Genomic DNA, 25,213 nt, shown 5'->3' with positions numbered 1-25,213 from the left:
TGTCCAAACTTCTCCTTGAATTGGATTAAACATCCCCTCCCTACACGCACGCCTGACCCGCCCGGCTGCTTTTAACTTATTGTCTCCTCAAGGGCCCTGCTTCCAAGTAAGGTCCCATTTGCAGGTCCAGGGGTGAGTAACCAGAGAACGGTGCCTGGGAGTCCTTCGTGCTGTTCTTGCCACTTTCATGACAGTCTGAAATTATGCCAGGAGTAAAAGAATATATTTCAGAGCACATTCAAAACCTCCTAGCTTGAAACCCTCCAGTGGCCCCGAGTCACTAAGGCTGAAATCTGGATCCCGGTCTTGGTCTACAGGCGCCGGCCTACGGTTCTTAACCCTCCCCCGCTCCCGGGCCCCGGGGCCTGCTCCTGCCCTGCCATGTGCAGCGGTGGTTTTCGGCCCGGAACGTTCCTGCCCCAAAGCAAGATGTGGCTCCTGAGGTGTCAGCTGCAGGCCACCTGGCCACCTGTCCCGACAGACTCCTGGTCTAACCCCACCTGATCCAGCTCTGGCTCCAGCTCCCAGTCCCCTCTATCTTCCTAGCAGTTGCCATCGGCGGAAACTTCATTACGAAGTGTGTCTCGTTCTCCCCCAGTGTAGGGGGACAGCGACCAGGAGTCTGAGCCACGCTCACCGTGGTGGTCAGAGCTCACAGCCCTCCATCCAAACGGGGGCGCCGCCTGCCCGTCACCCCGCGGGCTGGGATGTCTAATGTCGCATTGACCCGTGTCTGGAATGCCGTCGCTCACGGCCTGCCGGCGCCCCAGGGCCCTGTGACACGGCCTGCAGTGACACTGCGCGCAGCTGGACGACGCCCCGCGGACGGCCGCACGTGGACCGGGGCCTCAGGGCGGCGCGGGGTGCAGGGCGGGGGACGAGTCGAGCCCCCCAGGACCCGCCCCCACAGCGCCTGGCCCGCGAGCTGCGCCCCGCTCAGGACCGCGCGTTTCCACCCGCCGGTGAGCAGAGAGAGGAGGCAGCCACGGAAGCCAGAACCCGACGCCGGGACCTAGGCGTTCGCACGACCGCCTGGGGTTGGGGGATGGCAGGGAGCAGAGGGCGGGGCGGGGGCGGGGCGAGGGCGGGGCCCTGGTCTGCGGTTGCATCAGTGGGGGGCGGGGCGCGAGGGGAGGCCCCGGCCCTGGTGGGGGCGGGGGCGGGAGTGGGAGTGGGGATGGGGGCGGGGGTGGGAGTGGGGGTGGGACTGGGGGTGGAGATGGGAGTGAGGGTCCGGGAGTGGGAGGGGTGGGAGTGGGGGGTCGGGGGCCGGAAGGGGATGGGAGTGGGGTTGGGGGTGGGAGTCGGGGTCGGGGGTGGGAGGCGGTGGGGCGCGGGACGGGACGAGGGGGCGGGGCCGGGGACTCCGCAGCCCAGCATTGGCGGGCGCCGGCCCTCCGCCCCCGCCTCTCGGCCAATCGCCTCCCGCCCACCCTGCGCCGCGGGTCCCCGGGGGCTGGCCAGCACCAGGGTCGCGGTCCCCGCCTGCCTGTCGGGCGGCAACTTGCCTCGCGGGGACCAGTCGGCCGCGGCTCTTTCCCGCGCTTCCGTCCAGGTGAGCACCGGCCCGGCGGAGCCCGAGGCCCCTCCCCCCCTCCCCCGACTGAGGGTCTCCTCTGGGGTCTGGGACCGCTCGCACTCGCCCCACGCCTCCGCGCGGAGTTGCGTAATCTGCACCTGGACGCGGCGGGGCAGGGCCGGTCCCCGTGTCCCGCGCCCCCCATCAGGCGAGTGGGCCCCCGCCCCGCCCCTCCCTCCCGCCGCGCGGACCCCGCCGGTCGGACCCCGCTCTCGCGAGTCCGGCCGCCCTGAGCCGGGGGCTGAGCGTCCACGTGGCCCCGGGCCCCCACCCCCACCCCCGCGACTGCGGAGCGGACCCCACGAGCCGCGGACCCCGGAGTGTGGAGCTGGGACCCGGGGCGGAGGTTTGCACGAGACGCAGGGTTACGGTGCGCAGCACTGATTTGTCGCTGCGTTTGTGTGGGAAGCGGCTGTTTCCACAAGGGCTCCTTCCCGCAGACGGTGGGGGGGTTGGAACGGCTGCAGCCTCGGGAGGGGCGGCCCTGCGCGCTTCGCCCCAAGCCCGGGCGCGGCCGAGCCCGGGAACGTGCGGGGGCTGGGGGAGGGGCGGGCACGCAAACTTTCCGCGTCCCAGGGGTGTCCCGGGTGGGGGTGTCCCGGGTGTGCTGGCCCCAAACTTTGTCCAAAGTGTCCTTCCAAAGACCGAGTGGCCGAGCGGTTTCCAGACCCTCCGTAGGGTCTCGACCTCCCACCTGAAAACTTTCGCGTCGAGTTTATTGAGTTTTATCCACACTCTGGGCCCCAACCGACTCCGCCGAGGGCTGGCGCGCCAGGCAGGGCCGCCCTTGGGGGCGTGCGGACCCCGGGGAGGCCTTATGGCTTGAGCTGCGGCGCCAGGTGAGCCCGCCGCCCCCGCGCGTGCGTCCGGCCGCGTCGCCGCGAGGAGCCGGGCCTGCGGGCCAAACCCGGAGGGTTCCGACCGGCCGCCCAGCCGGCTTCCCGCCGAGCGCCCCCGGGTTCCTCGGGCCCGGCCGCTGGCGACCTGTGTTCCCAGAAGACCCTTACCTTACCGGAGATTGCGGCAGGGCGAGCTGCGCCGCCAGAAGGGAGGCGTGGGGCCGGGTCTACGCGGCTCTGGCCAGCCCGGCCGCTGAGCGCACCCACCGGGCCGAGGCGCCGCCGAGCTGCAGCATGTGACCTGAGCGCGAGCCAGGCTGGGCTTTGTAGGACAGGGCTTTGTGCAAGGTGGGAAAGTCACCCCCCCCCCCAACCTGCACCCGGCGCAGGGAAGGCGCTATTCCACTCACAGCTTTTTTAAAGGTCGGGGAAGAAGAGCTTGGGACATTCTTGGGTGGCTTCGGGAGGGACATGAACCTCTGAAAATGGGTGCACTTTCCGGGGAAGAGAAGGTCCAAAGCCTTCTCTTTCTTAAGTAAATCTGTGATCCCGAGACCCGGAAAGCACCGCCCCCTGTGGGCGTCTCCTGGGGGCCGGTCTGCGGGGCTGGGAGAGGTGGGGGGAGCTGGGGCTGCTGCTGTGCTTGCTGGGGGTGGGCGGTGGGGCTGGGCTCCTTGAGGGGTGAGGAGGTCCACAAGCCTCTACCTAGAGCAAGTGGGGAGCCGATTGCACCTTCGGCCCAGCTCTGACTGTTCACAGCAAAACTGCCCGCGTGGACGGTGGGCGCAGGCTGGAGTCACCTGAGCCCCACCCTGTGGTGAGCTCCTTGATGGGACCTTCCAAACCCAGGCGGCTCCAGCAACTTATTTATTTATTTTTTTATTTCAGCATGTCATGGAGATACAAATGTGTAGGTTACATATATTGCCTTTGCCCCACCCGAGTCAGAGCTTCCAGCATGTCCATCCCCCACACAGTGCGCACGGCACCCATTAGGTGTGAATATGCCATCCCCTCCTCCCCCTCCCTCCTGCCCGGCACCCGATGAATGTTACTACTGAATGTATGTGCACATAAGTGTTGATCAGTTAATACCAATGTGATGGTGAGTAACGTGTTTGTTTTTCCGTTCTTGTGATACTTCACTTAGTAGAATGGGCACCAGCTCCTTCCAGGATAATACAAGAGGTGCTAGATCACCATTGTTTTTGTGGCTGGGTAGAACTCCATGGTATACATATCCCACATTTTATTAATCCACTCATGTATTGATGGGCACTTGGGTTGTTTCCACATCTTTGCAATTGGGAATTGTGCTGCTATAAACATTCAAATGCAGGTGTCTTTTTTATAGAATGTCTTTTGTTCTTTTGGGTAGATGCCCAGTAGTGGGATTGCTGGATCAGATGGTAGTTCTACTTGTAGCTCCTTGAGGGATCTCCATGTTACTTTCCACAGGGGTTGTACTAGTTTGCAATCCCACTTATTTTTTAATAGACTTTTTTTTCTCAGTTTTAGATTTACAGAAAAATTGAAAAGGTAGTACAGAGGGTTCCTGTGCACCTTGCCCCTCGAGCACACGGCTTTCCTTGTTACTGAAACGTAATGAACCGATCACATTATCATGTAATCATCGCTGACTTCATTGCTGCTAACTGAAGTCCGTACTGTAGTCAGATTTGTGTTGTCTACTCTCCTCTTTGTGTTTGGGGATCCCACACTGCATTTTGTCCCCATGTCTTACAGAGTTTGAGCTTGGTGCATTATCAAAGCCATCAGTTGGGTGAGTGACGCTGTGGCACTTGGCTATGGCCTTGTCTTCCTGTTGAATGTGAAAATTGAGGCTGGAGGCAGAAGAGGGGCCAGGTCCAGTCCTGGCCACTGGAGATGACAAGGGCACTGTCCGTTCATTGTCCCCTGGAGCCAGGGAGACAGGGCTGCAGCCAGATGGGCCTCACCGTGGGGAGCCCTGGTCCTCTATTCTTATCTTTCTTTTGTGTGTATCTTATCTATTTTGAGGTGCTTGTGTGTTTTTAAGTTGTGGGTAAAATATATATGACTTAATATTTATCACTTTAACCATTTGTAACTGTACAATTCAGTGGCATTAATTATATTCACAGTGTTGTGCAAATACCATCACTATCTATATCCAAAACATTTCATCATTCCCAACAAAACCTCTGCACCCCTGAAACAGTAACTCTCTCCTTCCCATCACCCCAGCCCCTGGCAGCCTCTGTTCTGCCTTCTGTACCTGTGAATTTGCCTGTTCTGTGGACCTCAGATTGGCCAGATATAAGATCAGTGGCATTGCACAGTACTTGTCCTTCTGTGACGGGTCTATTTCCCTTAGCACGCTGTCTTCAAGGTTCATCCATGTTGTAGCGTGTGTCTGAATTCCATTACTTTTTATGGCTGAATAATATTCTATTGTGTATAAACGACATTGGACACTTGGGTGGCTCCCACATTTTGGCTGCTGTGAATAACACTGCAATGAAGTGGGTGTGCAAATATTGTTTCCATTTTTGGGGGGGTATATGCCTAGGAGCCAAATTCCTGGGCCATATGGTAGTTCTGTGTTTAACCTTTTTGAGAAGCAGCCAAACCGTTGTCCGTAGCAGCCGGAGCCTGTGCGTCATGCCTGTGCCTACCGGCTCGTTGGAGTGAGTGGTGCCCAGACGGCCAGGGGAGCAGGACTCTCCGCATTGCAACAGCATCGAAGCCTGACGACATCTCTCCCTGCCTTTGCCAGATCCCAGCATGCCTTCCGAGACACCCCAGGCAGAAGAGGGGTCTGCAGAGTGCCCCCACCTCCCAGGGGCACTCTCAGGGAAAGAGAGCCTGGAGAAGGGGCCCCCAGGTGACAAGGAAGCCAAGGAGCACCTGTGGATCCGACCCGATGCCCCAAGCAGGTGCACCTGGCAGCTGGGCAGGCCCAGTGCCGACTCCCCGCATCACCACACCACCCCGTAAGTCCTTGTTTTTCGTTACAAGATGGGCGATCTATTCCCTGGAGGGGAGGAGTTGGTTACCGGGAAGCCACGTAGCTGAGAGGACTTGTAATTACTCTGGAGGACTGGTGAGCTGGGGGCGGGAGCACCTTCCCGATGAGTCAGCTGCAGCTCAGAGAGGCCAAGGCCTGTTTACGTTGTAGCCCAGCAGCTAGGCCAGTACCCTGCAAAGAGAGTCAATGCTCAGTAATATTTGCTGAATAAATAAACGAATGTGCCTGAGTCACATGCTTTGAGTGACTGGGAGAGGTGAGATTTCTAAGGCCAGTGCGTCTGGCCGCACACGCAGCTGTGACCGAGGTGTGGACATCTTTCCAGTAATCGGGGTCGTACCTGCTCTTTTGCACTTAGCTGTAGGTCATAGACGTTTCCCCTGGCCATTACGTATTTTTCTATAGTGGGCTCTTTTTATAATTGAGAAGACAGTGTTGGATGAATAAACCATATATATATTTTTTTTTTTTTTGAGACAGGATCTCACTGTGTTGCCCAGGCTAGAGTGCAGTAGTGTCATCCCTGCTCACTGCTGCCTCAAACTCCTGGGCTTCAGCAATCCTCCTGCCTCAGCCTCCCGAGTACCTGGGACTACAGGTGTGCACCACCATGCCCAGCCAATTTTTTTATTTTTATTTTTTGTGGTGATGGAGTCTTGCTATGTTGCCCAGGCTGGTCTCAAATTCTTTGGCCCAAGAGATCGTCCCGCCTTGGCCTCCCAAAGTGCTAGGATTATAGATGTGAGCCACTGTGCCCAGCCTGGACCATATTTTTTCAAGCACTCTATTGGTTAGATAAATGTTTGCATTGTTTCATTGTGAGTAACTGCAATAGAAAATATTACACATTCATTCAATCAACGAATCTTCATTGATTATCTACTATATTTCATGCCCTGTTCTATGTGCAGAAGATATATCAGTAGAAAATAAAAAAAAAAATCTCTGCCCCATCATGAAACTTAAATTGAGCTCACTAAGTCTTTGGATTATGTTTGGTTATTTCCTTAGTATAATTTCCTTGAAGTAGAACAAATGGGTCAAAGAATATGCTTTTCAGGTGTCTGATTCTTCCGAGTACACTGCTGCCAACACTTACAGTTGCTGATTCAAAAATCCGAGGGAGTGGCGGGTGGGGGATGCACTCTCATCGGGGCCAACAGAAAGAAAGGAAAATTGACAAACCCAGAAGCTCTGAACCTAAGACTTACTCTGTGCTGGGAGCTCCGGCGGCCAAGGAGGCGCCGGCCAGAGGGATGGGCCCTGCTGCCAAGACCACCTGAGCAGTGGGGGAGATGCCCCTTGAGGCTGGGGTGTGGCTGCTGGGGGCGGGAAGACAGGCTGGATTCCTGGGGCTCCCACAGGCTCCTGGCTGTAGGGCACGCGTGGACGCCAGGCTGTCGGGTTGGGAAGTGGCCCCGCACCTGCACCCACACTGGCCCGATCCAGCCCTCGTGAGTCACCCTAAGGGGTTAGCGTCTCATCCCGAAATGCAGAGCCAAGGGCTCGTCCCAGGTCACGCGTGTGCTCAGGTTGCCGGTGGCTCACCAGCTAGGAGGACACTGGGGTGCTCTAGACCAAGGTCCCTGGGTGGGGCAGACACTGGGGACGCCAGCCAGTGAGGGCACGAGGGCAGTGAGGTAGCCGGAGTGGCAAGGGAGGGCCAGGAGCTGGCACCTGAGTACCGGAAGGAGCTGGCATGTGGCTGTCCGGAGAAGGGGGTTCCGGGATTCCACAGTGGGCGCATCCCTGGTGAAGACTTTGGGGTTTGTTCTTTTTTTCTTTCTTTCATTTGGTTTTTTTTTTAAGGAGCACACTGAGGGGGCAGATAGTTCCCAAAGCAGTGTGTCCCTGGGGTTATTCTAAGGTGCCGTGGGTTGTCCTCCCAGCCACCTCCTGCGGACAAAGAGAAAGTAGACAAGCTGTCCGGGCCATGCCCACAAATGCTGTTCTTTGTCACACTAAGTGATGAGGCCCTTACCCTGATCATCTCTGCAGACTTCTCAGGTGGCTCTGTGGCGGCCAGGGCCCAGTGCTAGGTCAGCACACCCAGTTCTCAGTGTCATGGGTGCTGGGATGCAGGGGTTCCCCACCCAGCTGGAACTGAATTAATGCAAGAGCCCCGTCATGGAGGGCCTGGACGCCTGCTGGGCCCCCCTCCAAGGCTGTCTCTTCCCTTCGCCCAGCCTGGTCCCATTCCACCAAGGACAGCACCCCCAGCACCATTTGGGGTGTCGTTGCTCCTGCCTGCATCCTCGGGGCAGGGCTCTCTGCCTCCTGGGCAGGTGCGACTGGATTCCAGCCTCGCCGCGTCACTGCCGGTTTGGGCCTTTCGGAGGCTTCTCCTCACCGCCCTGGAGTGGGGCTCTCCTGACACCTCAGGACCCCCAGGGAGCTGGCCCGCCCTGGTCTAAGCATCACCCTCGAGGGCAGGGCCCAGGGAGCCCACCTGTATCGCAGGTGCCCTGCCGGCGAGGGCCTGGCTGGGGTTGGGGAGTGGCCGGTGAGAAGTCTAAGGCCAGGAGGCTCTTGCAGCTCTAGAGGCCGAGGGGAGGCGGGCGTAGTCCCTGAGGGGTGTTTGGTGAGCGTGGGACTGGCATCCATCCCCGAGCGGGAGGATGGCAGGGGCAGCACGGGGCCACTTGGGAAACCACCTGGATCGGGGTTTGCAGACACCGATGCCACAGAGCAAAGTGTCTCGGGCCTGGCTGACAGCTGCCTCTGCCGCCTGTCACCATGTTGTCAGGTGGAAGAGCTGCTGGGGGAGTGGCTGGCCGCTAACCCTGCCCCAGGGACATGAGAGTCTCAGCTCAGTGTTGTCTGGGACGCAGCACTGCACACCCTGCACACGACGTTCTCCGCAGTGTCAGGCACCTGGGCGTGCGCTTTGCAGCCTCTGTCACTGGCTGGCGGCCGGAGGTCTAAGGATTCTCTGCCTTAGGGTCAGCACTGCGCTTTCTTGATCAAAGAAAAGAAAAGGACGTATCCCAGCAGCCAGGTGCAGAGACCCCAGTAAAGACTTTCTAAAAAGGTGGACCTGGATCTGTTGTTTTGAAGTGAATATTTTCTTATTTTAACTTTTTTATTTGGAAAAAAAAATTTGTTTCTTTCTGAGAGATAGAGTCTTGCTTTGTCACCCAGGCTGGAGTGCAGTGGCATCATCCTCCAACTCCTGGGCTCAAGCGATCCTCCTGTCTCAGCCTCCCAAGTAGCTGGGACTACAAGGCGCATGCCACCATGCCCAGCTAATTTTTAATTTTCTATTTTTTGTAGAGATGGAGTCTCACTATGTTGCCCAGGCTGGTCTCAAACTCCTGGGCTCAAGTGATCCTCCTGCCTTGCCCTCCCAAAGTGCTGGGATCACAGGTGTGAGCCACTGTGCCTGGCGTATTTGGAATTAATTTAACACTCACAAGAGTTGCAAAAATATCGAGGTCCTATGTACCCTTCACCGAGTTTCCCACTGATAATGCCTTAGTAACTAAACTACGGGCATTATTTTCATAGGTTTTTAGGTGCAAGTGTGTGTGTCTCAGGTGTGTACTCAGGGTGTGTGTGTACAGATTGTGTGACCACTCCTTGATTCTTGATCTGTTTAAAACAATGCACTTGGACTGTTTTTTTCTCCCTGAATAATTGTGGACTCCTCTGTTTTAGGACAAAATCTCCAAAAATCTTGCCAGATATTCTGGAAAAAATTGGGGACACCCCCATGGTCAGAATCAACAAGCTCGGGAAGAACTTTGGCCTGAAGTGTGAGCTCTGTGAGTTCCCCGGCTCGGAGCGGGGCTTCCTCCGTCCTGCGCTGGGCTCGGCAGTGGCTGGGGCCTGGGGGACTCGGGGTGGACCCTTAGCCAAGGCCCGGGGGTGGGCAGTGGGGTCTGAAAACAGGCTGGTTAATGAGTGGCTGCAGTCACGTTAGTAAAGTTCAGGAAGAAAACACGACAGGGTGATGTGTCAGAGGGTGACCAAGTGACCACAGTGAGCCATGGCAAGGAAGGGGTGACCTTTGAGCTGAGGCCCGAATGTGACAGAGCTCGCGGGAGGATCCGGCGAGTCGGGAGGTTGAGTGCGGAGGTTCCTCAGGTGTTATAGGAAGGAGGGGACGTGTCATAGGATGATGTGACAGTTTGTGGCAGGTCTCGGTCGGCACTGGACGGGGCGTGTTGGTCCCTGTCTTGCTAGTTCTGTGGGGACCGACAGTTCAGCTAATCATTTGAGACGAGGTGCGGGAACTGGGAGGTCCGTGGCTGGCTTGTCCTTGGTCAGCGCAGTTACCGGGATGTCACTAGAGCTGCATGGGAAGGGTGGTGGCAGGAAGCTGTCTGCAGACGCGAGGGTGCAGGGAAGTCGTGTCACTGTGCCTGCGAGAGCACAGGGCCCGGGAGGCTGCAGGTGCAGAGGCCCTGGGGGAGGGGACAGAACTGCAGTTTCAGGGGCTGGGAGGGGCACGCAGAGCCCCAGGGTGGGGAAAGGGGAGGGAATCAGCCACTGTGGGCATTTTTATTCAGGGATGCCTGTTAGACAGAAAGGAGGTGCCACTGCAGTGAGGACATGGACGCTTGAAAAAGTCTGGGGGTCGGTGCACTGGGAACCCTCGGGGGAGCCTGGCCCTCCCCTGCCCCTCTGGGGAAGGAAATCTCCAAATAAACAAACATCCCCCCAACAGAGGCCCCCAAGGCCCAGCGGGGCTGCTCTGTGCCCACTTGTCAGGTAACAGAGACCATTAACGAGTACCCAGCAGGCCCATTTTTCAGACAGACAAACCAAGGCTCGGATTGGTTACGTGGCTTCCCCAAGACCATCAGCTGGTCAGCTCTGATCTGTGCTTCAGAGCGGCCTCTACAGGGTAGTTAGGGTGAGCCGACCAGACAGGTCACAGTGCGGGGCACGGGGGCTCCTGGGCACGGCCTCCCACCACTCACAGCACCTCTGCCTAGTCGGGGTCAGGTCTGTCTGGTGGTGGCTTTCAGAATCCTGTGGGTGCCGTAGGCCGGTCCTGGGTCCTTCAAGTCACACTTGGTGCAGCCCAGTGTCTCCCTTTTCTAAAAACTGAATGTTTTTCGGGGCTGGGGAAGGAGGACATTCATTCAGTGAGGGCCCCGGGAAAGACGGGCGCGGTGGCTGTCGGGGGCATAGACAGCCCTTTCTCTGGGCGAGGGGTTCCTCACAAGGGAAGGATGGGAGGCCATCCTGGAGGGCTTGCAGGTCCCCATCGGACAGCCGGTGGCTTCAGGTCAGGTTGGTCTGGCAGGGCAACAGCGCGGCTGGGCGCAGGGGAGTGTGGGACTCGAATCCAAGCCCGGATCCTGGGACTCTACTGGGGGCGGTTGCTGACCCACACTGGGTGGGGGCTCCCAGGGCCTTCTCATTCCCTCGGGTGCCGTGCAGTTCCTAGGGCAGGGGTGGGTGCCCGGGGCAGGTGCGGGGGCAAGGTGGACTCACGGCACCAAGCCCATCCATCCCGGTAGTGGCGGGTGGGCCGGAGTCAGCTGGGCTCGGGTTTCCTCCCTGTGATGCTGTTGGTCTCCCAGTGGCCAAGTGCGAGTTCTTCAGTGCGGGCGGGAGTGTGAAGGACCGCATCAGCCTGCGGATGGTGGAGGACGCCGAGCGGGCCGGGGTCCTGAAGCCCGGGGACACCATCATCGAGCCGACATCGGGGAACACAGGTGGGGACCGGACTGAGCTGGCGCTGCCGCCCAGCCTCTCCCTGGGCGCCTGGGCCTCGGCCCTGCAGGCGGGGCAGCCGCTTCCTCTCTCGCTGTTGCCAGCCGTGTCCCGTGTGCGGGAGTCGGGCGACTGCAGGTCCGGGTGACTGCGCGTGAGGGTGACTGCACGAGGGGGCGGCACAGGGCCAGCCCGGGGCCTGCTCTCTGTCTCCCACCCAGGAGCTTCCCTGTACCCCACCGCGCACCCTTATTTCTGCCCCGGGGCTCTCTCCTGACCCCTCGCTGGAGGGCAGAAGGGGCTACTTGGACCGTTGGGTGGTTTTTGGAGTCCTGAGGGACCCCTCCCCTGGGCCTCCCAGGCTGGTGTCCCAGGCAGGGCGGGCGGGGCTAGGTGGGCACTGTGCCCCTCGCCGTCTGTGTGCCCCCAGGGATCGGGCTGGCCCTGACTGCCGCCGTGAGGGGCTATCGCTGCGTCATCGTGATGCCGGAGAAGATGAGCACAGAGAAGGTGGGCGGGGCGGGGCGGGTGGGCCGAGGGGCCGGACTGGTGGGGCCGACCTGGCTGGAAGGTGAAGGCCGTTCCTTGGGGCAGGTGGATGTCCTGCGGGCCCTGGGGGCCGAGATCGTGAGGACGCCCACCAACGCCAGGTTCGACTCCCCGGAGTCACATGTGGGAGTGGCGTGGCGGCTAAGGAATGAAATCCCCAATTCGCACATACTAGACCAGGTGAGGCGTCTGGGGGCCTGGGAAGTGGGTTTGCATCTGTGCATAAGTAGGGCTTTTCCCGGGGGTCTCTGTCGGGGATTGGGGTGGTGCTGCAGCGGCAGCAGGGGTGGGGTTGCTGAGGCGATTGTGGCTTGCGGCTCTGTGCTCTTTCCGTGCAGTACCGCAACGCCAGCAACCCCCTGGCTCACTATGACACCACCGCGGAGGAGATCCTGGAGCAGTGTGACGGTGTGTATTTCTCCTCTCACCCTCTGCCCTTCCGATTACATTTATCCCTAGCTGCCTGGGAAAGTACAAGTCATTTGCGCTTTCCTTGGCAAAACCCAGCTCAAATGTCTACTCTCTGTGAATGCTTTCCAGAGCATTTCCCTAGAGCAGTTTCCTCCCTCCTTTGTGCTCTCCTGGGCCTGGCCTGTGCCTCACCTGTAACAGCCAACGCATGGAGTAGCACGTTTCCCCGGCAGTCTCTCCGATCCTCAGGAGCTTCTGAGTGCCGGCAGTTAGGATCAAGCCCCAACTTGGGCGTTGAATTCATGTCCAGAACGGGGTGGTGACGCCTGCCATTAGCTTTCTCCCTGTGCAGGCCTGAGCCTCCCTGGAACCTTCCCACACGTTCAGTGCCAGGGCCCCGGGGGGCTGGAGGTCATGTTTTCCCAGGAGACCCTGCGGGGAGAAGTTGCTGGGAGGCCGCGCTCTCGGCTCCCTGTGGCAGTCTGCTGCTGGCAGTGGCCCTGGCGCAGCCTTGTTCTGTGCCCGGGAGCCCGGCAGTAGCGTCCAGGCATTTCATGTGTGAGAATTGGCTCACTTGGCAAAAGCAGTCCTGTCTCGGCTTGAGTGCCGGCACCGCTCTGCCTCACCGGCTTGCCCATGTCTAGACTCGCCCACCAGGTGCCCAAGCTGGCCGCGCAGCGGGGGCAGCACCCAGGGGCTCTCTGAGCCCCGGCCTGAGGGATTTATTCTATTTCCTGTTAAAATTCAGGCCACTTTCTCACATCGCCCCAAATCCAACAGCCTAGGAAGCTGCATAAGTGAGAGGCTGCCCTGCCCCGTCTGTGCCCGCCCACAGCATTGGCCGCCACGCACCCAGCCAGATGGGGCTTCAAGGGCCGAGTGTCGCTGGGCAAAGACTTACCAGCCGCCGGCTCCCTGCTCCTGCGGGTTCATCACAGACACAGCCCTGTGATGGGGGCAGCTCAAGTCTGAGAATAAGCCTGTCTGGTGGCCTTTCCATCACCTGCCTTGGCTGGGTGGAGCCTGTTCTCACTGAGTGTTCCTGGGAGTGGGGGGTGTCCGGGTTGTGACTCGAGAATGTCCTCCGTCCGCCAGGGAAGCTGGACATGCTGGTGGCTTCTGCGGGCACGGGTGGCACCATCACGGGCATCGCCAGGAAGCTGAAGGAGAAGTGCCCTGGGTGCAGAGTGAGTGGCGGGGGCCGGGCGGGGTAGGCTGTGCTGTCCCCCGTGGCCTGGGCTGAGCTCCGAGGCGCAAGCACATGGAGCGGCCCCTGTGCTTTGGGCAGAAGCTCTCGTTGCACACATTTCCGCCCGGCGCCGCCGTCTTCCGTGGCGTGTGTGTCTGCGCTGTCCGGGAGGCGTTCGGGATGTCGGCGCCCGGCAGATACAGGAACCCAGCAGCTCGGGACCGAAACAGCCCGGCCCGGGTGTTCGTCCATGGGCCAGTGTCCTAGAGGGGCTTCTCGTGCTGCGTGGGGGTGGCCAGCAGCCCGCAGCTCTGCGCTGTCTGGTCCCGAGTGCCCCGTGTGGGGCCCGGGCTCCACTGGGGTTTGCGAGAGTCAGGAGGGTTCCTGGATTTGGGGTGAAGAGGTCTGAGGAGGGGCCCCTAGAATCGCCCAGTGGGCGGAGCTGAGGGCATTTCCTCACTGTGGCCATGTTGCCTGCTCTCCAAGAAGAGGTCAGTCTGGGCTGTCCTGGGGTCCCTGCTCAGAGGAGCCCCCTAGGAAGTCACATCGACCCGGCACCTGCCTTCACTTTCGAGTGTCGGCGCTGCCCGTTTAGCTCAGATCGGCTGTTGCACTTGAACACCTGGGGCTGCGTTCCTGGGTTTCTCCTCCTGCCTCCGAGGGAACAGACCCGCATCCCGCGGGCAGATGTTAACAGACCCGTTAGCAGCAGTGTCGGCCCCTCCCGCAACAGCTGGGCGTGCTCAGGTGTGACTCTTGCTGGACTCAGCCCCAAAGCTGCCCGCTTTGCAGATCATCGGTGTGGATCCCGAAGGGTCCATCCTCGCGGAGCCGCCGGAGCTGAACCAGACGGAGGTGACGGCCTACGAGGTGGAGGGCATCGGCTACGACTTCGTCCCCACCGTGCTGGACAGGACGGTGGGTCGGGGCCGGGGCCCCCCTGCAAAGTGGCATCGCTGCAGACCCTGAACTCACTTCCCCACCGACGGGGATCAGAAGGGCAGGCCTGGCATGAGCGGTCAGCGGTGGTCTCGAGGGAGAGACAGGGTGGGATGGCCACATCTGTGCCCTGACCTTTCGGGGTGAAGGCTCGGAGATGGCCTGGCAGAGAGGACCGGCCTGGGCGTGGAGCAGGGAACGCCCTTGCTGTGGACTGGACGGGGCGTGGAGAGTGAGCAGAGTTCAGGTGTGCAGATGTCAGTTCAGTGCCAGGAGCGGGGCCCGGGCCACACCTGGGGTCCTAGCCGCCTGGACAGGGGTCGACTGAGGTTGCACCAGCCCCGCCGCCAGGGTGCTGCGGTCTGACGGGCTGCCTCTGGGCTGCTGCAGGTGGTCGACAGGTGGTACAAGAGCAACGACGAGGAGTCCTTTGCCTTCGCCCGCATGCTGATTGCACAGGAAGGGCTGCTCTGCGGTGAGTGGCGCCTGCCCTCTGCAGCCCCAGCCCACACGCGTGAGACGCGGCAGCGGCCACACCTCTCAGGTGGCCTCATCTGTCTGCCCGGCCCGCTCCGCAGCCCTCGGTCACCTGCGCAGGGGAGGGCGGGAGGCCCCGTGCAGGGCTGTGAGCTGCCCCTGGACACAGACACAGCTCTCACGACCCCGTTTCTAGCCAAGACCAGCCTCGTCCTGGGGTGCGGGCCCCTCATCAGCCGGGTCCAAGGCCGGGACTTGGTGCCCCGAATTGAGGGGCTGGAGAGGGTCTGTCCCTCTGGCCTCCGGGGCCCAGGGGAGGTGGACATGCTCCTTGTCAGCTCTGTCCTCTGTGGAGCTTGGGGGTGGCCAGAGCAGGTGCCCTGGCCGGGGAGTGCCGCTGCCCAGGCACACGGGGAAGCTAAGGGGGGAGCAGCTTGTGCAGACCCAGGGACTTGGGACCAGAGAGCCGACCCCAGGCATTGGAAACCCACTCGGGGAAGGCACTACATGCGGTCACGCAAATGTGCCTTCCCCTGTGCTGTGTCTCTGGGGTAGGGACAGGGAAGTGGGAGGAAACCAGCCCTCAGTGTGGCCAGGTCCCGACTGCTGAGCCCCACACTGCAGATGGGAAGCAAACCCCTCCCGACCGAATAGTTCCCAGGGTGTTGCCAGGAGGAGGTTTGGGTGCCGAGCCTCAGGCTGGGGACCCGGCAGTCTCAGGGGGCCGTCTGGAGCGGGGGGCCCTCCCGGTGCACTCCTGTGCGTGGCGGAACGTAGCTCGGCCCACCTCTGGGCTCATGGGCCACCTCTGCTCTGACTCGGCTCCTGGGGCGGGCGGTGGCACTGTGAGCCGAGGCCTGTCTTTTATGGAGGGGGACCCGGTCTCCCTGGCCTTGTGGCTTGGCTGTAAGCAGTGCCTGGCGCTTGGCCCGGGCCGGGCATTTCCAAGGGCATCTCCCTGGCACCAGCACCCGCTCTGGCTGGAGCCCTCCTTGCTGCAGGGTCTTTGTGTCCCGTGGGGTCCAGTTCCACCCCGAGCACGCGCGGGAGCCCCGGGTGCCTGAGGGACCCTGGGTGTGCAGTGAAGCGGCCCTCCCAGCCCAGCCCCTCCTGGAGGCGGCCACCCTGACGGGTCCCTAGGGCTCCTTCCAGAGCGTGTCTGGGATGCTCACACACACACGCACAGGCATACACGAGCACACACGCGTGGCTCCTGCACACTCGCGCCAGCCGGTCTGAACCCCGGGCCTCTCGGCAGGTGGCAGTGCCGGCAGCGCGATGGCCGCGGCCGTGAAGGCTGCCCGGGAGCTGCAGGAGGGTCAGCGCTGCGTGGTCATCCTGCCCGACTCGGTGCGGAACTACATGTAAGCGCCGCGCCCGCCTCCCACCCTCCTAGCTCCCCGCCGGGACGCCGCGCCTCACCTGAGAGCGGCCGCAGGGAGCCGGGAGGGGGCAGCTCAGCGGGGTCCTGGCCTGGGGGCCCCCCACGTGTCGGGTCTCTCGGCCCGCCTTGCCCCGTACTGCGCGAGAATCGATGCAGAGCCCCCGGGAAGGGTGGCTCTCTGGGTGCCGCCCCTCCCTCCTCGGAGGTCTCCAGGCTCCGTGGACCAGCCGGGCTGCAGCCGCCGGCGCCTCGTGGGACGGGCCTTGTACTGCCTCCCGCCCACCCCGCGGGCAGGCGCTTCACCTGCACTTGGCCTGGCCGGGGACAGCGTGGGCTGGGGACAGCCCTGCTGGGGTCAGGGGCTCCCAGGCCATGGGCTTGGCGCAATGTGACTCCGGTGGCCCCTTAGGACTTGCTGGGACAGGCTTGCCTGGCAGCCTCCGAGGCCCCTGGGGCGCCAGTGCCCTGACCCAGCGTCAGCCGCACAGACCCGGCTCCTCACTGGGCGGCTTGGAGCCCGCAGCCTCGAATTCCTCCCCACTGGGCTGGCGCGGCCTGGGTGCGCTGGCTGGAACCTGGGAAGGATGCTGTGTACCTGGCCTCAGGTGGCACCGCAGCCGGTACCTGAAGCCCTCACGCCCTGCCTCGCCATACCCACAGGTTTCCTCCAGGCCCTGCAGCCGAGGGGCTGCACGTTTCTGGTGAGCTCAGCTGCTCTGGGGGCCAGGCACGGCTGTGGGCGCCAGCTGGGTACCCCGGCGTGGGGTGGTTCAGGGCAGGTCGCCCTGAGCAGGGCTCCTGCCCCCAGCAGCAGTGCACGAGAACACGCATCTCCCCACGCACTTGGCTGCTTGCTGTGTGTGCACATGCGTGTGCGATGTGAGCACAGGTGTGTGGGGGGCGGGAATTGAGTAGGAGAGGATGTGTGTGTGTGTGAGATGACTGCGTGTGTGTGCTTGTGCACATGTTGGCCTCGGGGCGGCGGAGGGTCACCTCTGTCCCCACTCCGTGTGTGGGTCCTCGGCAGGTCCCTGGCAGCCTGAGACCTGCTCTAGGGCCCTTTGGCTCCAAGTAGAACAGGCCCCTCTGCCAGAGCTCTGCGGGGGGGCTGGGGAAGAGGCCACCCCGGGCCCTGGAGGGGGCTCGATCACAAAGGCTCCAGGAAGAAGCTTCTGTTCTCTGAGCTCATTCCCCAGGCACCCCGCTGGCCGGGTGCCCCCCGACCCCAGTTCCCAGCTGGTCTTCCCAAAGTCCAGGAAGTCCCCCGGCCTCTCCCCGGAACCTCCGCCCGGCCACTTGCGGCCTGTGCCGGGCCAGTGAGGGGTGGCCTTTCTCAGAGCCCGTCCCTGGGTGCGACGTGCCCACAGCATGGGCGGAGGCTGTGGAGGGCCCTCGTCGGGCCTCAGTGGGTCCCCTGTCCCCGCAGGTCCAAGTTCCTGAGTGACAAGTGGATGCTGCAGAAGGGCTTCGTGAAGGAGGCGGACCTTACCGTGAAGAGGCCGTGGTAAGGGCATCCCGGGCAGGGCTGTGTTCTGCCACCGGGGCCACCAGTGCTCCGTGCCACGTCTGGCTGTGACAAGCAGGATTGAGGTGGTCTCCGAGGTCTCCCACCACGGTGCCACCTGTGTAGTGAGAGTGCTGGTCCTGGGCCTGACCTCCCCATCCTGTCCCCTGCCCTCAGGTGGTGGCACCTCCGGGTACAGGAGCTGAGCCTGTCGGCACCGCTGACGGTGCTGCCGACGGTCACCTGTGAACACACCATCGAGATCCTCCGGGAGAAGGGCTTCGACCAGGCGCCCGTGGTCGACGAGTCAGGGTCAGTCCCGGCCGCCCCTGCCCCTCTCGGTCCAGAGCGCTGTCCTGGGCTCTGCCAGGAGCCGCAGCCTGTGCCCCTCTCTTCTCCCTGTCAGTGTTGCAGGGTGGGGCAGCCACACATTGGGCCGCCCTCTCCCGGAGGTCCTGTCCCTGCAGCCAAGCAGGGCTGGCCACGTCCACTGTGTGGGAGTCCCCAGGCCTCTGCCCACCCCACCCTGGCTGGCCCGGCAGGCAGGGCTGGACGCCTGAGTGTCCACAGGGAAGGTGGCGGCAGGCACACCCAGGGGACCAGCTGTGCCGCTTCTCGCACGGCAAGTCCTTCGTCTCGGGAATCTGGTGGCTGGTCCCCCGACCGCTGGCAGGACGGAGATGCCCAGGGACCCGCTGGTTCATTGTCACCCGTGTCGTCCCTGCTGTGTTCCCACCGCGTGTAGACGCCCGGCAGATGTTTATGGAAATTGTTTGAGACGCTGGCCTGAGGGCAGTGGGCGTGTCCTGCCGTCTGGGAGGGCAAGCTGTGCACACTGACCCCCGACACCTCCCCAGGGCGATCCTGGGAATGGTGACGCTCGGGAACATGCTGTCGTCCCTGCTCGCCGGGAAGGTGCAGCCCTCAGACCAGGTCCAGAAAGTCATCTACAGGGAGTTCAATCAGGTACGTGCCACCCCCCAGCCGGCCCTCGAGGCAGGACACACGCTTCCTGTGCCCAGGGGCCGTTCCCGCTGTGGGAGCCCAGCCCCAGCCGGCCACACCCGTCAGCACCGTGCATTTGCTCCCTGTGCCGATGGAGAAGGCCCGGGAGGGGCTCTCAGCAGCACGGGGGCGACGCCTGGAGCTGAGCTGTGGCCCACGGACCCTCGGCCCAGCCGCGCAGGCGCCTGCCAGGGTGTGCGTTCTTGCCAGGCTCCGCCCTCGCGTTTCTCTGTGCGTCTGTTCATTCAGGATACCTGGTATATTCCTAAAGCGCCGGGCTTTGGTTTTCTGTCTCCATTTCCAAGCTGGCGGGGCCTGAAAGAGCCAAGGGCCTGCGCTGTGGTCAGAGGCCACGTCACCCAGCCAGGGCCGCCCTTGCCCTGGGCCTGGCTGGGCTCTCAGGGCAGGGCTCCATGTCCTGCCACTCAGTGCTGGGCCCGGCTGGCAGGAGCAGAATGTCCCACGGCCTGCCGGGCCCTGCTCTGCTCTGGGCACTGAGGGGTGGGTGAGGACAGAGGCAGGTTTCCTTCAGCCCTTGTTCCAGACCCCGTCCCAGGGAGAAGGCAGAAAACTTGGAGGCTCCCGTCACCCGGCACATGCCCCAGCCTAGGGTGTGGCCCGAGGGGCACGTGGCCTGGCGGGCGGGCGGCGGTCTCTGGGGGCCGCAGTCTCAGCCTCTGGCCGGGTGAGCAGCGAGCGGCTTCTCTTGCAGATCCGCCTGACGGACACGCTGGGCAACCTCTCGAACATCCTGGAGACGGACCACTTCGCCCTGGCGGTGCGCGAGCAGATCCCGTGTGAGTGGGCCGGCTCCGCGCACCGGGTTGTGGGTTCTGGGGGGCCGGGCCGCCGGGCCTGGGACACGGCCTTGCCTGCCTGGGCTTTCCAGGGTGCTCTGCGTGCCTCGGGGGTGTTGGGGAGCAGGTGGTGCTCTCCTGCATCCCCCCAGCCTCCCCCATGCTGCAGGCTGGTGGGCGCGCTGAGCCCATGGGTCCGAGTGCACGGGCCAGCCGCTTTGGGCAGCCCCAGGGAAGCCTAGAACAGGTGACAATCTCGACCCCGCAGTGTCTCCCATCCCTCTGGAGGGGCTGCATTTGCCTCCTGGCCTTCGAGGGGCAGCTCTGAAGGGAAGCCCCCATGCAGATCTCAGGGCGACTCTCTCGGGTGGTGCTTCCCGGGTGTCCCGACCACATCTCCGCAGGCCGGGAGAGGCCTTCTCTCGCGCTGGGTCAGGGATCGCAGGCGCTGGTCTGGGGCCCACAGGAGGAGTTGGGAGGGCCCTGGAGTCCGGAGCCCGCCCTGCCCGTGCGGCCTATGCGTGGCGGGTGTGTGCACGTGGCCGGGCTGCTCCGTGGGGCCTGGGGCCGTCCGAGTCTAACCCCCTCTCCCGTCCTTGGCTCTGCAGCAGGACCGGGCCTGGTCAGGAGTGGGGGGCCTGCAGGTATGTACGCCCCGCCCCTCCCGCCCCTCAGAGGTGGCTCTCGGGCGCAGAGTTGCAGCCTCTCGAGGACTCCCAAGCTTGCAGGGGTGGGGAGGGTTCCTTCTCTTAGTCTCACATTTATTTGTATTCAAATATCTCAAAAAATTACAGTGCTCACGCCTGTAATTCCAGCACTCTGGGAGGCCGAGGCTGGAGGATCGCTTGAGGTCAGGAGTTTGAGACCAGCCTGAGCAAGAGTGAGATCCTGTCTGTACTAAAAAATATAAAAAATTAGCTGGGCAACTAAAAATAGAAAAAAACATCAGCCAGGTGTCGTGGCACACGCCTGTAGTCCCAGCTACTCGGGAGGCTGAGGCAGGAGGATCGTTTGGGCCCAGGAGTTTGGGGTTCCCGTGAGCTAGGCTGAGGCCACGGCACTCCAGCCTGGGTGCCAGAGCGAGACTCTGTTTCAAAAGACAAGCTGCAAATCCAGTGTCGAGGCCGCTGAGCCTGGCGTTGCTGGAGCACAGCCGGGCTTGCTGTCTGCTGCCTGCGGGCACGGCGGCAGAGCTGAGCGGTCGCCACAGTCTGCAGGGCCCCAAGACCTAAAATATCCACCATCCGGCCCGTCTCAGAGGGTCCTGCCCGGGTCTGGGCAGTGTCTCAGGGCTGTGCTTCCCCGGGCTGCCCCTCTGCCTCAGTGTCCCCCCAACACAGGGAGCTGATCTCTTCTGGGTGCTCCTGGCTTTTTCCTGAGGCTCCAAGTGGGTCAGCAAAGTGCCTGGCCCCCTGGGCTCCCCCTACCCTGAGGGACCTCTGCCCACAGAGACGGGCGTGACAGAGCCGTGGCAGCGTGGGGACAGGACCCGAGGGCGGGCCTCGATGTTCCTCACTCCTGCCTGCCCGGCTCTCTGTGCTCGTAGCGACTGTCTGTCAGGGTCTCCGTAGAAACGGGACGGACGGGGTGTGTGGGCGCAGAGACCTGCCACAAGGAGTTGGCTCAGGCGATCTGGAGGCTGGGAAGGCCCGGGAGCTGCGGGGGGCCGGCAGGCAGGAGGCCGGGGATTGCTGGTGTTTCTGCTCAAGTCCAAAGGCAGGAAAAGCTCCCCTGTCCTCGGGGAGGGCCTGCCTGTTCCTCCCACGACCCCCGCCGGGGAGGGCAGCTGCCTTACGCTGTTCATGGATTCAGATGTCACCTCATCCAGAGTAACGCTTGGCCAAACGTCTGGGCGCCCCCTGGCCCAGTTAAGCCGACGTGTGAAAGCTGACGGTCACTCCACCCTCCCTGCCTGCGGGCGGGCGGGCGGCGCGGGGTTGGGCCAGCGGTGGCCTGAGCCTGAGCCAGCCAGGAAAAGGGGGTGGCTCGGAGAGAACCAGCCAGAGGTGGAGCTGCGTGTTGCCGGGGGTGTGAACGGGGTTTGAATTTCACCCGGGACCTCTTGGGCGTGGCGGGCCCACCTGGCTCTGAGTCTGGCGGGGCCTGGTGGGGCCTGGCCCGGGGCAAGGGCGGGGACGGCCTCTGTCGCTGGGCACCTGCACACCTGCCCCTGCTCTCTCCTCCGCAGACCACAGCACCGGCAAGTCCAGCCAGCGGCAGATGGTGTTTGGCGTCGTCACCGCCATCGACCTGCTGAACTTTGTGGCCACGCGGGAGCGGCACCGGCACCGGCAGTGAGGTCCGGGCGTGCTGGGCACTCTGCTCCCGCGCTCTCCCCGCCTGGAGTCTTCTCGTTGCTTCCGTAACACTCGACACACGCGTGTGATTTGTAGCTGCCCGAGGCTGGGCGCACCTCTCCTGACAGGCAGCGTGGGGCGGGCGGGTCTCCTCGCCGGCCGGCATCTGTCTGTTTCACCGTCACTGCCACCAGCCTCCCTAGGTGACCGTGCTTATGGTCATTAGATTAAATGTGTCCTCTAACGTAGCTTCCTCTTAACATGTTTCCCCACGGCCTGTGGGAGGGAAGTTGGCCAAGTGGGTTAAAAGCGAAAGCAAATGTCTTTACCGGAGAAGAATCCGGAATGGGGAGCAGCCGGGAGGGGCTCAGGGTCCGGTCGGTGCAGCGTCCACTCTCACGGGCAGGGTGTCCCCGGGGGCTGGGTTGGTTGGAGCGGCCTGTTTGGGTCTTTTTAATTGAGGTGGAATTCGCGTAACATTTAGGTTATTGTAAACCAATAATTTTAAATAATTTAAAAGCGAACAATTCAGTGGCATTTAGTACCTCAGAGCCGTGCAGTCGCCCCCACTGCCCTCCCCTGGCAGCCACTAGCCTGGCTCCTGCCTCGGGGTCGGCCCTCCCTGGACGTTTCACATAAGAGCGGTCACACACCCTGGCCTCACGTGCCGGCTGATTTCACTGAGCGAGATGTCTCCGGGCTTGTCCGTCACAGCGTGCGCTTCGACACGCTTCGTTCCCGTTGTAGCGTTCCACTGCATGGAGAAACCGCATTTCGTTGTCCCTTTACCCATGATGGACGTTTGGGTTGGTTCCGCCTTTTAGCTCCTGTGACTACACTGCTGCGAACATCAGGGACGAGTTTGTTGGAACACAAACTCGTTTGTTTTCATTTGGGCCGGGTGTCTACGCAGGAGCGCAACTGCCGGGGAGTGGAATTCCGTGGGGTTTTCGAGGAACCGTCCAGCTGTTCCGCAGTGGCTGCCGCGTTGCACATCCCCACCCACAGTTGACAAGGGTTCCAACCGCTCCATGTCCTGCCAACACGTGCTCTTGTCCCTTTGGAAGATTGTTTGCAGCCACGCGAGCGTGTGTGAGGCTGCCCCGTGGACGTGCGTGCGTTGCTCTGATGGCTGACGGTGCCCAGCGGCTTCCCGCGGGCCTGCGGGTCGGCTGGGTGTCTGCGGGAGGCCCGGCGTCCGTTTTTAGGCTGTGCTGTCTTCCTGTTGGGCTGCAGGAGTTCTTAGTGTGTCCCACACACCAGACCCTTGCCAGATACGTGATTTGCAAACGTTTCCTCCCATTCTCTAGGGTTTCTTTTTCTTTCTTAACGTTCTTTGATGCAGTTTTTCATTTTGGTGAAGTCACAGTTTGTTTATGTTTTCTCTGCTGCTCATGCATCTGTTGTCATATCCATCACCAACTCCAGGGTCACGAACATTTACCCCGATATTTTCTTCTAAGAGTTTGGTGGCTTTAGCTCACTGATCCACTATGAGTTGATTAGCGTGGTGCGTCGTGCAAGAAGCGGCGGGCGCCTCCCCGTCCTGGGGCACGCTTCGCCAAAGCAGGGAGGCGAGAGGGAGCAGGCTTCCTCACAGGCGTGCCATGCGAGCCACCCCCAGGGTGACAGTGGGCCCAGCGGCCACACCTTGCGATAGGACAGAGGCCCCAGGAGTGACACCCCAGGGGAGGGAAGGAGACCAAGACATCAGGGCTGTGAGCGTACGGAGAGCTGGGGGTGGCACCAGTCCCGGGAAACACCACGAACGAGAAAGGCGGTTGGGAGCTCCACAAGGAGGCAATCGCAGTACCCAGCAAAGAGTGACAGCGTTGGATCTGCCACAAAGTCACGGAGCCGCGCTGGCTGGCCCGGAGCTCGGACTCGGTTCCTCCCAGCGGGAAGGAGTGTGAGCTGGGTCTTCATCTTCCGCAGGGGGACGTTGGCGGGTAACGTCGAAACCTGAAGAAAAGCAAAGCAGCCCGGGCAGGTTCCCAGAAACGTGGGTGCAGACGGCACGAGATCCGCCGGAGGAGCAGGGCGGCCGCCGGGAGGGCCGGGTGGGCGGCAGGGCGGCTGCTGCTCGTGCGGCTCCTGCCGCGAGCGCACCTGTGTCCCACACCTGGGACAGGACAGTCTGTCCGCACGAAGCTGTTGAAAGCTAGTTTATGGAGAAGGGAGTGGAAATAACTCGGTGACATTTTTCCGAAAATCTCAGTAGTCAGTAATCAGGCTTTTGTGAACCAATGACCAGAGGGTGACATGGGGCAACAGCCGGGCACAGCACCCTCTGGTGACCTGTGACCCCCATAGGTGCACGAGGCCGGGACGGGTCAGCAGTGTACTCAGTGCTGGCAGCGAACAGTTTTCAACAGGACAGTGCCGTGGCCTGGCCCCTGGGGACCACGGAGAGATCCCATGGGAGTGACGGTGCCGTCACCAAGGGGCTCAGAGCCACCCTTGGCCCCACCCCCCCCGGCCCACCCTGGGGTCTGCATAGGGAGCCTGCTGCCCCCAGGGACCGGCCGCCCCCCGACCCTGCGCCGACGCAGGGGCAGACCGAGCTGAAGACTGCAGCCCCGAGGCCCCCCCCCATTTAACAGGTGACAGTGGCACCTCCTCCAGAGGCCACAGGCCCGGTGGGGGACCCCAATCCAAGGTCCTTTATTAGCTTCTGGCTGTGCGGGCGTGAGCAGTGGGGCCTGTCCTGTCCCGTGGCCGTCCCTTCCCGCCGCGGCGTCCCCCTCCATCTCCACGTCCAAGTTACCCCTTTTATACAGATACCGGCCACGGGCTGGGCCACCCTAATGGCCTCATTTAACATTAACCTCTTCTTTAAAGGCCCCGTCTCCAAACAAGCTCCCACTCTGAGGTCCTGGGTGTTAGGACTTCAACACACGAATTGCGGGGACACAGCTGAGCTCAGGGCAGCCCCACCCCCACAGCCACTGGGGGCTCCTGTTGCTGAGCAGCCTCCGGTGCTGGGACTTGCTGGGCCGTGACAAGCGTGGGTCCTGCGGAGAGCCGCAGCCCTGGCCCCAATGCCAGGTCCCATCTCACCAGCCCCCAGGCAAGTTGCCCCGGTTCCCACGTCTACCGGGTGGAGACTGCCGTCTGCCGCACGGCTGCTTAGCATCAGCACAGACTGGGCAGGGCCCCACTCGTGACCGGTCTGCACGGCGGCTGTTGCCAGCACGCTGCCTGTGCCCCCCTTCCTCTCTCTGCCCCTCCCGTGGGGGCACCTCCCGCTCTCTAGAACACACCTGTGCACGCACACCTGGCTCCCCAGGCCCCGCACGCCACCAGGACCCGCATCAACCTAGCATCATGCAGCTGGACTAAAGTCGGCCTCTGCAGGGAGCAATTCCAAAGCTGCTTATTTTGAGAACAGATTTTTTGAAAACCACCGAGCCCAAGATTTCATGGTGTCTATTTCTAAGACAGTTTAATATGTTTATCTCTCACAACCATTAAGAAATGGGAACGCAGGACCCAGAATGTCTCAAACCACTTAGTTCTTTAGAAAGTACGCTTTGAAGTGTGATAATCAGTGAGGGCAACGATTT

The 25,213-nt window shown here is 62.0% G+C and overlaps 1 protein-coding gene across 2 annotated transcripts; it reads left to right on the top strand.

Moving 5' to 3' along the window:
* Positions 1-1,444: 1,444 nt before the first annotated feature.
* Positions 1,445-21,895, top strand: CBS (cystathionine beta-synthase). Of its 2 annotated transcripts, XM_045540746.1 has the most exons (17): positions 1,445-1,555; positions 5,177-5,393; positions 9,086-9,192; positions 10,963-11,097; positions 11,526-11,605; positions 11,690-11,824; positions 11,983-12,052; positions 13,151-13,242; positions 14,037-14,162; positions 14,574-14,658; positions 15,919-16,024; positions 17,471-17,548; positions 17,726-17,860; positions 18,406-18,514; positions 19,266-19,350; positions 19,959-19,994; positions 21,539-21,895. In XM_045540746.1, the coding sequence occupies exons 2-17, from the start codon at positions 5,185-5,187 to the stop codon at positions 21,646-21,648; spliced, it is 1,698 nt and encodes a 565-aa protein (XP_045396702.1). In that variant the 5' UTR covers positions 1,445-1,555; positions 5,177-5,184; the 3' UTR covers positions 21,649-21,895. The 2 variants fall into 2 exon arrangements, with proteins under 2 accessions (XP_045396702.1, XP_045396703.1); XM_045540747.1 differs by lacking the exon at positions 19,959-19,994.
* Positions 21,896-25,213: the final 3,318 nt, after the last annotated feature.

The sequence above is a fragment of the Lemur catta genome, chromosome 1 (genome assembly GCF_020740605.2).
Source record: "Lemur catta isolate mLemCat1 chromosome 1, mLemCat1.pri, whole genome shotgun sequence".
In the NCBI taxonomy this organism is placed as follows: domain Eukaryota; kingdom Metazoa; phylum Chordata; class Mammalia; order Primates; family Lemuridae; genus Lemur; species Lemur catta.
Note: the sequence above shows the minus strand (reverse complement) of the source record. Positions and strands in the feature narration are given on the sequence as shown.